Source organism: Drosophila suzukii (genome assembly GCF_043229965.1).
Source record: "Drosophila suzukii chromosome 2 unlocalized genomic scaffold, CBGP_Dsuzu_IsoJpt1.0 scf_2c, whole genome shotgun sequence".
Taxonomy (NCBI): domain Eukaryota; kingdom Metazoa; phylum Arthropoda; class Insecta; order Diptera; family Drosophilidae; genus Drosophila; species Drosophila suzukii.
The window spans coordinates 36,126,576-36,138,718 of NW_027255896.1; the positions used below are offsets into that span (position 1 = coordinate 36,126,576).

At 40.5% G+C, this 12,143-nt stretch overlaps 2 protein-coding genes across 10 annotated transcripts in view; one reads left to right on the forward strand and one right to left on the reverse strand.

The window, feature by feature from the left end:
- dpr12 (defective proboscis extension response 12) overlaps nt 1-8,675 on the reverse strand; it is a 348,744-nt gene extending 340,069 nt beyond the window's left edge. For 5 of the 9 annotated variants that reach the window (XM_070998451.1, XM_070998452.1, XM_070998454.1 and 2 more), the window contains exon 1: nt 7,980-8,673. The gene's annotated coding sequence lies outside the window, so the exon portion shown is untranslated. Of the gene's footprint in view, nt 1-7,979 lie in introns of all 9 variants that reach the window. The other 4 variants (XM_070998459.1, XM_070998458.1, XM_070998463.1 and 1 more) reach the window with 2 other exon arrangements.
- On the forward strand, nt 1,807-4,182 carry LOC118876921 (uncharacterized). Its single transcript, XM_070998474.1, has 3 exons — nt 1,807-3,023; nt 3,097-3,363; nt 3,440-4,182. The coding sequence occupies exons 1-3, from the start codon at nt 2,512-2,514 to the stop codon at nt 3,636-3,638; spliced, it is 978 nt and encodes a 325-aa protein (XP_070854575.1). The 5' UTR covers nt 1,807-2,511; the 3' UTR covers nt 3,639-4,182.
- Nucleotides 8,676-12,143: the final 3,468 nt, after the last annotated feature.

Consider the following 12,143-nt stretch of genomic DNA (forward strand, 5'->3'; position numbering starts at 1 on the left):
AATAAAAAGTCATTACCACGAAACTGGTATTATTGAAAAGACTGTTCCTGCTTTATAAGCAAATAAGTGTGCAGTCTTGGAAAGAATCGCTTTGCATATCTCTCTCGCACTCCCCTTAGCCGAGTAACGGGTGATTAATAGGTGATGACACCGACAACAGCATTCTCTCTTATCAAACCCGTTTGTCGTAGAGTAAAAGGCTATAATAAATTCGTCGGAAAGTACTCCCAGAATTTGACAACAATCCGTTCGCTATGTTTTCGTTCCGCGCGATCAAGTCATGAACATTGTCATGAACGCTTCACTGAAAAATGTCTTGAATTATCAACAAAATACGTATGTAGGTCTGGTGTCCCGATTGTCCGTACTTGAAAAATTCGTTCGGTGATCCAGCTGCAAGAGCGACCGCCTTTAAGTATTATCTAAATTTTCTCATTTCTAATATTTTTATTCTAGCATCAAAACTGTGGGCGCCACAGTCTCGGTAGGTTTGTCGCTATAGTCGACGCCCTAGAGTCTAGGGCCTAGACTATTAGATATGCGTTACTCAGATATGCAGCAGATCGACTGTTTCCGAGACACAATATTTGCGAACTGTCCGATTTGAACAATTTTTGGAATGTAGTTGACATAAACATTAAACAAAATCCCATTTACACTTTTTTTTACACAATATTACAAATTTGGGAGCTAGACAGGTTTTAGCGACATGGGCTTGTATGGGCGTTAGAGTGAGCGTGGCACCCTGCTGAAATAAACTAGCGCTGCGCAAGAGCCTCTAGAATCTGCATGCCTAATCCCAGCTTTCTACCTTTTATAGTTTCCATTTACACTCTTAAAAGATATTAAAAATGTGGGCGCTAGACAGCTCTTAGCGTTATGGTCGTTTTTAGCCGTTAGAGTGGGAATGGCACACTGCTAATCCCAGCTTTCTACCTTTAACAATTTCTTAGATCTAAGGACATTCCTATTTCGACTCGGCTAGTGATCCTGATCAAGGATATAAATATTTCTTTTAGAAAGTCAGAAATGCTGATTTCGGAACTGCTCCACCTATACGCGAAAACTTTGATTGACGTTGCGATGCTTTGTGTGCGTTACAGTGGGCGTGGCACATTTGCGCTGAGTCAGAAGCAACCAGAAGAAGTCGGTAAGCGGAGTTTAATAAATAAAAATGAATTTATAAGCCAGAGTAAAACAAAGATTTGTGTAGGTTACACAATGAAGTGAAACAAAGCAGGGACGTGATGGAAGCCCCAGCAGGCAGCCAGCCAGTCAACACACTAATCCAGTGACTCTTGTAGGCAGTCAGCCAAATAAAGGGACTCATGACTGAATGTGAAACTAACAATCGAGCCACTTACTGTTCTTGCTGTGGCAGCAGCATCAGCATCGTCTTTTGTACCCAAATTGAGCTTAGCCTCTGCGTGTAATCCGTTATTAAATTTTGTTTGTGTTTTATTTGTCTTTGCTATTTTGCTTGTGGATATTTTGAATAAATAAAAATAAGCAGAACAAAGCTCAAGGCATAGCAAAAATCTAGCCTGCAATACACACACCCGTCTTAGGTCTTTCATATGCACACAATCACATCAAATGAAGACTAGAGAAAACAATAGTATGTCGAGTAAGGTCAGTACTTTTATAAGCCACTTTTTAGTGTACACAAGTCGAATTTTCGTATTTGCGGTTTCTTGTATTCCCAGGCAAGTTGACATTTTAATAAGACGGACGGCCGCAGAGCGTATGATAAACGCCTATTACAAATACGCCCTTAACAACATTGCTAAGTCCTAAAACTGTCGCGTAGCCGTGTCGTCCTAGACTGTGGCACACTAACACACATACGTTGTTCCTTGGCATTCTGCACGGCAGACCCCGAAATGACGAAACGCTCCTGTTCCTTTTTCTAACGCCCGGCTGGTTCGATAACAGTCCAGCATAGACATAGAACTTCCGTCTCACTACATACCTACACCTGGATGACTTTTCTTTCCTTGCACGTAAGTGTGTACGTGCGTGCTTTTAAATATGAAACTCGCATTAAATTATCAGAGCTCGCACATAACTGTCGACCGTTTCTCGTTGTCTGGAAATAAGTGTATTTTCCTGACTCTTTACGAAAAGACTCAGAGAGCAACCGATTTATGGGTTCTTGAATGAGCTCGCTCGCGCTCAGAGCTCAGAGCTCTACCATGGTTGTTCCAGGACCGTTTTGTCCTGCCCCACAAACGGTCTTTTGCGTATGTATTGGTATACACTCACACGCATAGGCTAGCAAATCGTTAATCGTCGGTTTTGCAGCCGAAATATATTAATTGCAATCGTGAACTGAGTGTGTGAAGTTGTGCAATTATTTTGTTCTGTAAAATGGGAAGAGAATTGAATAAAAAAGTGCACCAATTCTTTAAATTTAATTTGGAAGAGAACAAGTCAATATGAAGCGTTTGTGGTATTAAATTGTCCGGCAATCATTCAACAAACCTTAGACGGCATTTAACAACGAAACATATGGACATTTTCAATGAGTGGAACAATTCTGGACATTCACAATCAGCCCAAAGTGAAGAAAAACGAAGAATATCGTATCAAGCGAGCGAAGAAGCAATTGTTTCTTCTTTGATTAAAATAGTAACCACGGACGGAAAACCATTTATATTTCTAGACAGTGAAGGGTTCAAAGAAATTATGGATCCAATATATAATGCACTTGGCATGCACCCTGTAAGGTCTCCAAATATTATGAATTTTGTGTCAGTCAAAGAGCAGTTTGTCAAAGAAAACATAAGGGCTCTTGTGAAGGGAAAGCTGGTGTCCTTGAAAATCGATGTTGCCACCAGAATGGATAAAGCCATTCTGGGAATAAATTTGCAAATGGTCCACGCAAGCCTGGCTAAAACCGAGATTATTGTAAAGACTTTATGCATGATTGAGCTCGGGGGATCTCACACTGGAATATACATGAAGAACAAAATTCTCGAAGTCTTAGATGATTATGGAATATCACTAGATCAAATCTACAGGTAAAAATTTTACTACATACAATTTTAAGAAAATATGTGATTTTCTTAAGAATTTTCATATTCATGCACACAGCGTTACGTCTGATAATGGGCGAAACATGATAAAGGCCGTCCAAGTGTTAAATGATGCCACAGAGGAATCCCTTTTTGAAGAAGACACAGAAAGTGAGAATCTTCTGAATGAACTGGGTACTATTGAACTTGCTAATATACACCTTGTGAGATGTGCAGCACACACTTTGCAACTGTGCGTATTCGATGTAAACAAGGCAAAGGAGATCGCCGATAAAATAAGTTCCTGTCGCACATTATGCAAATCGCTGCGCACAGAAACATATAGGTAAGTAATGATAAGTTATATTTATATATATATATTTTGTATATATATATACATACTATTTATAAAATCTATGCAGACGTGTCTTAATTGAGAACCAAAGAAACATACCATCGCTCGACGTTGCTACAAGGTGGAATTCAACCTATTTAATGCTAAAAAGATTATTGGACCTAAAGGATTTCCTGGCTACGCAGTCTTATATTTGTGTAGATCCCGATTGGGATTGGATCGAGACGTACATTGACGCTTTCAGTGATACATACCCGGCAACCTAAAGCTACAAGACGAAAATTTAGTTTATAGTGAGTTCTTCGTAGTATGGATGGAACTAAAATTGAAATGCGAGAACAGCCACAATTTGATTAAAAAAAACTATCGGCACAGATAAAAATAAGAGAAAGTAAGTTGTTAGAAAATGAAGCATTGTTGGCAGCGATTTACATGGATCCTCGGGTAAATTATATGTTGACAACGAAAACTTCGACGTTACTTTTGGGCGCTTGCCATTAAATTCAAATATATTGGAATTTTTTAATGACTTGCAGCTTAAGCTCCCTCATATAAGTGCACTAGCGCAAGTTGTGCTGGCGACACCTGCAACGCAAGTTTCTGTCGAACGGGCATTCTCAGCCCTACACTTTATATTAAGTCAACGAAGAAGTTCAATTAGTGCAGAGAATCTGAACGCCTTACTAGTTATAAAGCTTAACACATAATATATAAAAAATGTTAAATGTTAAAATAAAATGTAAAAACAACATATTCTGAATATGGAATCGAAATGGAACTTGTTAACCAAAACATTTGAAAATAAATTTAAAATGTTGTATTAAACAAATTATATTATTTCTTTTTCACAACAACGAAAGTAAATGTGAAGACCGTTTGCGTTGAGTTTTTCGGTCAATCGGTCTTTTGTTGACTGTCATTGTGGGAGCGTTTCTCGTTCCGCTCTTTACGCACTGCTCATTAAAGAGCAACGAGCTCAACGAAAAGCGCTCAACAGAAAACATAAATGATGACAGAAAGTGTCTCTTGCTCAGAGCGAGAGCGAGACAGTAGGACCTTTTTCGGTTTGCTCGCAACCAGAGCACGAGAAGAAAAACGGTCAACAGTTATTTGCGAGCTCTGTAAATTATACATCGAAGCGGAAATATATTTCTGCGTGGCCGTTCTCCTGACGTTCCTGCCAACCGATACTTAATCACACGGATTGGAATCCAAAACAAGGAAGAACGCTATAGTCGAGTACCTCGACTATCAGATACCCGTTACTCAGATAACAAACTTTAAAATAAGTTAGCCCCGCACTTTGTTCTCTCTCCCTTGCTCTCATTTCTCGGCTCTGCTTTTGTTTCAGCCAGCGCCAAGAATGAGAAAGCAACACATAAAATAGACAAAAAACATTTATATTTATGTATGCTTGCTAAACATACACAATTTTAAGGCACATTCTGTATTTCAAAATATTTGGTTGAATAGCTTTGTTTGAAAGAATTCTATTTGCCGCGGATATTAGATTGCAATTTTTTACGTCCACACACATGCATAAATACATATGTATGTATGTATGTATGTCGTATTCTGGCTCTAGTGTCAAGGCTTGTCCTAACTACTTTGGTTTGAGAGCATTGGACTGAAAACGGAAAATTTTTTTTGGGACAATCTATAGGTATTTATTAAGCTAATTCATATTCTTTGAAAGAGATAAATAAAGATGTACAGATCTTTAAAGGTTTTTGCCCGTCAATGGGACAAATGGATAAAGGGTTCATTATTCAATAGAATAAGTTAGCCGCGCACTTTGCTCTCTCTGAGCGCCGGCAGGGCTTTTTTCTTTGCCGCTAAGTTCGGCCGGCAACTATTTACATACACACACATACACGCGTAAAAACATTTCGCATTGTCTGGCTCTGACGTCATAGCTTTTTTCTTTGGAGGTTTGTGGGCGTTAGAGTGGGCGTAGCAAAATTTTTTTTTGGTCAATCGATAGGTATTGACAAGACTAATACATTTCAGTTAAAATTTTCTATCTAGCATCAAAACTGTAGGAGTTACATTTTAGGGCGGTTTGTGGGCGTTATAGTGGGCGTGGCAGTCTACTGAAACAAACTTGCGCTGCGTAAGAAGCTCAGGAATCTGTACGCCAAATCTCAATAGCCTAGCTCTCATAGTTTCCGAGATCTCAGCGTTCATCCGGACAGACGGACAGACGGACATGGCTAGCTCGACTCGGCTAGTGATCCTGATCAAGAATATATATACTTTATGGGGTCGGAAACGCTTCCTTCTGCCTGTTACATACTTTCCGACGAATATAGTATACCCTTTTACTCTACGAGTAACGGGTATAACAAGGAAGAACGCTATAGTCGAGTACCTCGACTATCAGATACCCGTTACTCAGCTAAAGGGACCAAAGGGAGATGGAGATATGCAAGCAGCAAGCGAGATTGAAATGCGCCACCTACCCGCGATCTCAATATATGGTTATGTGGGCGGTAGACAGATTTAAGCGTAGTGGGCGTTAGAGTGGGCGAGGCAAACTTTTTTTTGGGTCAATCGATAGGTATTGACGACACTAATACATTTCAGTTAACATTTTGTATTTAGCATGCAAATTGTGGGCGCCAAAGGCTTGGCGATAGAGTGGACGTGGCATATTCGAGTTACACACTTGATCTGCGTACAATGCTACGGAATCTAAACCTGAAAACCCAAATCTCTATCTTTGATAGTTTCCGAGATATCCGCGTTCATATTTAAGATTTTTTGAAGTTTGTGGGCGGTTTAATTCCGTTAGAGTGGGCGACGAAAGGCGAATTATAAAATAAAGACTTCAGCTCGAGATATATTGTCAAAGAAACCACAACTTGGTACTTCTTAATTATTGGGAGGCTCCCCGAACTAACTGGAATACTTAACCTTTTAAGTTAACTCGTGCACCCTGCTGAAACAAACTTGCGCTGCGCAGGAAGCCCAAGAACCCGCATGCCAAACCCCAATAGCCTAGCCCTTATGGTTTCCGAGATCTCAGCGTTCATACGGACAGACGGACATGGATAGATCAAGAATGTATATACTTTATGGGCTTGGAAACGCTTCCTTCTGCCTGTTATAGTTACCCTTTTACTCTACGAGTATTTGGCCACCCGTGACCTAAAAAGTCGGGCCAAAAGTGCAAAAACATAAATGATATATATATATAAATTTTAGTTCATGTTAAATTTTGTAAGCCATGATCTTTGCTTTATTATTTTTCTGGGTGTGAGCTTTGTTAAGCCTTCTCTGAATGGCTTGGCTACTCTGGGGTACTTGCAAGAATTCTAAGAACTGGGGCGAGATCATGTAGTTCTTGTCTCCAGGCGGCTGCGCTTGCTGCTTTCAATAGCAGGATGACTTCATTACTCTGCGAGTTCGCTAATTCGGCTGCTTGCAGCCTTTGAGCGCTTTCCCTTTTGACGCAAATTAAATTGGTGGTCGCCCAAGATTTTTTTTAAGAGATACCTTTTAGTACCGCTTATCAAAGTACTAGTAATTTCTATGGCAACTTAGCCTATTTTTAATGCAAGCTATTGCAGAATAGCTGGCTTTTTTCTTTTAAAATTGCATTATACACATTGTTGTTTGAATGGCCTTCCCTTGCTGACGTTGGCCCTTCGCGCTATTCCATACAGCAAACAAATCGATGCTGAAAAAAGTGGGGTTCCTATCCAATGTTGAGATTTGTTTCTCAAAATCCATTATAAGGCGCATTTATAAAATTAACTAATGTTAGTATAAACACGCACAATTTAAACAATTAATAACACTTAACATATAGTCCAAGCCTGGGAAATCCATATTTAAGAATTTGTGCGTTTATTTGTTGATTTGTATGTAAATAAATAAAAAACAAAGACCATGGCAAAAAAAATGCAAACTTGGCGTGCGTGTTTTCGGATGCAACAGCTGAATTTACAGCTGTTTTCCTAACATAAAATTGGTAAGTATTAGCATTTTGAGTTTGAGGCACAATAATGTTTTGCTTTGTTAATACGTTCACATCAATTTATTCCAATTGGAACACTTCTAAGAAATGCTTAATGCCAGATAAGGTGGTCATTTCCCCCATAGTGCACTGTGTTCTTTATAATTTCCAACTGGGTCCAGCGTCTCGTACACCTACACCGCCAAGAAAAACTTTAAAAATTAAAGTCTTTACTCATAACATATATTCTCTAAACTGTTCAACTAACAGTAAGTGGGAACTGGAAGTCACTCTTAAAAGAGGCAATTTAAAAATTACCCATTTTTATTTTGATTATAACGTATCTATCACGTTCACGTTTCACGTAAGAGTAACTATTTGATGGATAAAATTGACAATACTATGGTTGTGGATCGTTTTTATATTATATTGGTCAATTTTACCAATAGATTTTTTTGTGTGTGCGCGAATTATTTGTTTTCCAGCGGAGTTCATGCTGTGTGTTTGGCAGCGTCCAGGTTTTTGCTTGCCGCAGGCAATAAGCCAAAGCCCAAACTCTCAAACTAATATGCCAACTCGATGCCTGAGCAAGTTAAGTTGAGGCAGCGGGATGCGGAAAGTCATACTAAGCACGTGACATACTCACAACTGATTTCCCAGTTGACCCCTTAAAAGATGCTGGAGCGGATTGATGATGACTGGTATTTTACGTATTTAACTAGCTGCCGGAACTCGCGACTTTTACTTGGCGGTGACAATGAGTGGGCCCTTCAGTTATGTACTCCTCGCACTGAAGTCTCCTTCAGACGTACGTGCGTCCTGGACGCAATGCGATTTGGGTCAAAGTGGCAACAAATCAACAATGCAGCGTGCACATTATACAGTGGCCACTGCCGCTGCCTGTTTCTCAATTCATGTGGCGCTCTGCCGTCTTTGTTTCCGTTTCTGCTTTCACTTTTTGTCACCGTTGACTTTTGATGTTCGCACTCGCAGTTGCTCCGCCAGTGTAAGGAAGCGAAGCAGGCGGAAAAGGTTCAATTGACGCGCAATCACTGACTAATTTTCCGCCCGCCGCGCATTAATTTCCCGAAAAAATGCACGTTAGCAAGGAAAACACATCGCTTGAACGGCCAAACAAACAACTTGAACTTGACGATCGCGCGTCACTTTTTCATTTTGGCCATGCTTTACTTTTAATCTAATTTTTGCCACCGGTAAGCCACGAATTCAACTTTATCCCCAGCCCCGCGCACTCGTGTATCCTTGTTACTTGTGTATTGATGTGTTGTTGTTGCTACTAAGGCTTGGAATGATGCCGTCGCTTCCGCAGCGTGCACAGCTTTCAAGGAGCAAACGAAGTATACTGACAGGACGACCCGCACCTACCAGGACTCAGTTGGGCTTCGAAAACGCTCGCAACTGGAAAAGAGAATCTGCTCATGCGCCTCGTTTTAGTGAGCGAAAGCTTCCGCCAGCTTTCAGCTCAGCGGCGGCCCGTGTCCGCCTCTCGCTTTGCGTCTTTGGCTTCGCCCGATGAAAGTCCCCGCGTCAGCTGATTCCAGTTTCCATGACGCAGAACATTTAAGAGAGTCCGTTCTGGGAAAACTCTCTTAGGCTTATTCGCAGGTACTCCTAACTTCCTGGTCCCAAGATACCAACACTGTGACACATTTGCGAACGGAACTCACTTTGTCATTGTCACGTGCTGGAGCGTCCGTGTACCGAAAGAACGAAATAGCCAAAGCTCTGATAACGCTCACCCTTCGCAGGTAGCGAGTCCGTGTCTCGCAAATTGATATCCTAATGCAACTGGCAGTCAGATAAGCGGAAGGACGGACAGATGACCGCCACAAGCGGAGCCGCCACTTGCTACTAAACTTTTGCGGTGACCGAGCAAAGGAGCAAGTCCCCCAACCCACTGACAACTACCCTCAACTATGGGCCGTCACCAGGATAAGGGGCAAAATGTGGTGTAATAAAGCCGCTGCCCACATGGTACTGGTCGTTGTCCGCTAGTGTGCGGACCAACCTCAATGATTTCTTACGCTACGGAAAAGGCGAGAGAGCGGACGCTCGTCCTCGCCGTAAAAGGGAAGCAGGATCGTTTGTGATAGATTTGGGAATTGACTGGGATCGCTCTTTGTGTAGGCTACTATCGATAGGCGGTTGTTTGCCTCAAAGTATCCTTAATTAAGCAACATACAGTCGCCCTGGATGTACTTGTACTGCAGAACGCCTTTGGGACTTATATGTTCCGAAACTGAATTATTGCCACGGCTCAGCAAATAACACAAGCGTTGACCCCTAAACACTGATTTGTCTGTCAATGATTTGATTTATTTTTTGCTGACTCGCATGCATAGCAGCCATTCAGTCAATGGTCAACGTGCTCAATTCCATTCCCTTTGACCCCGTTCAACTTTTGTCATCATCAGTGCTCAATTTGGTTTCGTGTGTACCCCGCGGGGCCCCACCCACTTTCCAATTTTAAGTCTTTCCCTGTTTCCCGCCCCACCCATTAACCTTCTGTCGACAATGTCGGAGTAATCGTTTCTTGTCAACGAACGCAGTTTCAGATTTCTGATTTGAACCGAAAATGTTACCTATTTTATGCAGGCAACCAAAAGAACAAATAGTAAAAACAAGAGAAAACGCTATAGTCGATGGCTTTGACTATTAGACACCCGTTGGTCAGCTTAAGTGAGTGCGAGATATTCTTAATGCAACTTCGCTTTTTCACTAACATACCTAGCATATAGCACGACCGATCTTCTTATTCTATAGCACCCTACAGCGCCAACTAGCCAATGCAAAGTGGTTGCGCCCATAGGCAAAAAATAAAAAAAAGTCATAACAACAAAAACGTACGAAAAGTAAACAAATCCTTTTTAAAATGTCCAAGCTTCTTCATGCAAACTAGATTTTTCTAGAAATCTAACGGTTCTTTCTAAAAATAGAGTTGAAGTTGTGAGCAGGTGTTCATTTGCACAGCGCAGCTTGCGCGCTTCACAACAAAACCGAACCTTGAAGTGGTCAGTTCATTTATTACGTATCCAAATTTAAAATGTTTGTAATGGATTTTGAAGTTAAAGGTATTTTCTAAAATTTGAGATATTATAAAAAAACGTACTTGTTAAACAGTTCTTGTTATATTAACTTGAAATAATACATGTTTTTTGTCTATATTTTGAACGTCTTTTTTATGTTTAGCTAAAATTTTACTAGTGACCCCACAAAAATGCACAATTTAGTTGTATACCAATGTGTTTGCCTGGCTCTAAAGGTGTGCTTAAAGTCGTAAATATTCTAATACCGTCTTAGCTTTTTCAGGGTCAGTTTGGCACTACAAAAATTGGTTTTTGCTCGTGTGCTTGTTGTTCTGTTGCTCTGTCTTCGTCTTTTGAGTTTGGGTTTATTAATAGTTTTTCATTTATTAATATTTTGATTTCTTTTTTGTTTATTCCCTTGCTTTAAACTTTAATAGGTTCTTCTTATGGTGCAGCGAAGAGGGTAGCGCCATTGAAAGGCGTACAAAATTAATTGAAGGTATAGAAGCGAATATTAGAGAGTGAAGAGTGAAGTGTCAAAGCGAATTAGATACGTTTGTAAAAGGATTGTAATTTTGGGTAAATTACAAAAGCATGAAATCGTCAATTCTCCACTATCAATCTGATTGGTTGAATGAAAAGAAATCAATTCCGATAAGATGCGCACAATCAACATCAAACAAAGAAGAACGCTATAGTCGAGTACCTCGACTATCAGATACCCGTTACTCAGCTAAAGGGACCAAAGGGAAATGGAGATATGCAAGCAGCAAAGCGAGATTAAAATGCGCCACCTACCGGCGGTAGACAGATTTAAGCGTTATGGGCGTTAGAGTGGGCGTGGCAAATTTTTTTGGATCAATCGATAGGTATTGACGAGACCAATACATTTCAGTAACAATTTTCTATCTAGCATGAAAATTGTGGGCGTCACAGGTTTGGGCGGTTTGTGGGCGTTTAAGTAGGCGTGGCAAACTTTTTTTTGGGTCAATCGATAGGTATTGATGAGAACAATACATTTCTGTTAAAATTTGTATTCTAGCATCAAAACTGTAGGAGCCACAGTTTTGGGCGGGTTGTGGGCGTTAGAGTGGGCGTGGCACTCTGCAAAAACAAACTTGCGCTGCGTAAGAAGCTCAGGAATCTGCACGCCACATCTCACTAGCCTAGCTCTTATAGTTTCCGAGATCTCAGCGTTCATCCGGACAGACGGACAGCCGGACATAGCTAGATCGACTCGGCTAGTGATCCTGATCAAGAATATATATACTTTATGGGGTCGGAAACGCTTTCTTCTGCCTGTTACATACTTTCCGACAAATCTAGTATACCCTTTTACTCTACGAGTAACGGGTATAAAAATCCTGACCGTGGACGACCCAAAGCAGATTTTAAAGAAGCTTCTGACCGGACAAAACGACGTAAAATTTCTGAGCTATCAAAAACCGACGGGTCTATTGCTACTACATTACGCTCTTGCAATTCATCTCAACCAATTTAATGTTGATGAAGTCTCATCACTCTTTCTTGATCCAAATATTTGTAAACATCAATATTTGCTTATTCGTAGTTTTGTTAATAGTAAGACTTCCTTCAACTTACTACCAAGTTACGAAAAACTTCTGGAGGCCGAAACATCATCTTTTATACATGTAAAGTACTTACCAAATCTGTAACACTTTCACATCGTTTGTAACTAACAATGGTTGACGGAAAAGTCTGTAGTGCTTTAAGTAAAATATCTACTTGTAAATGCTACATAT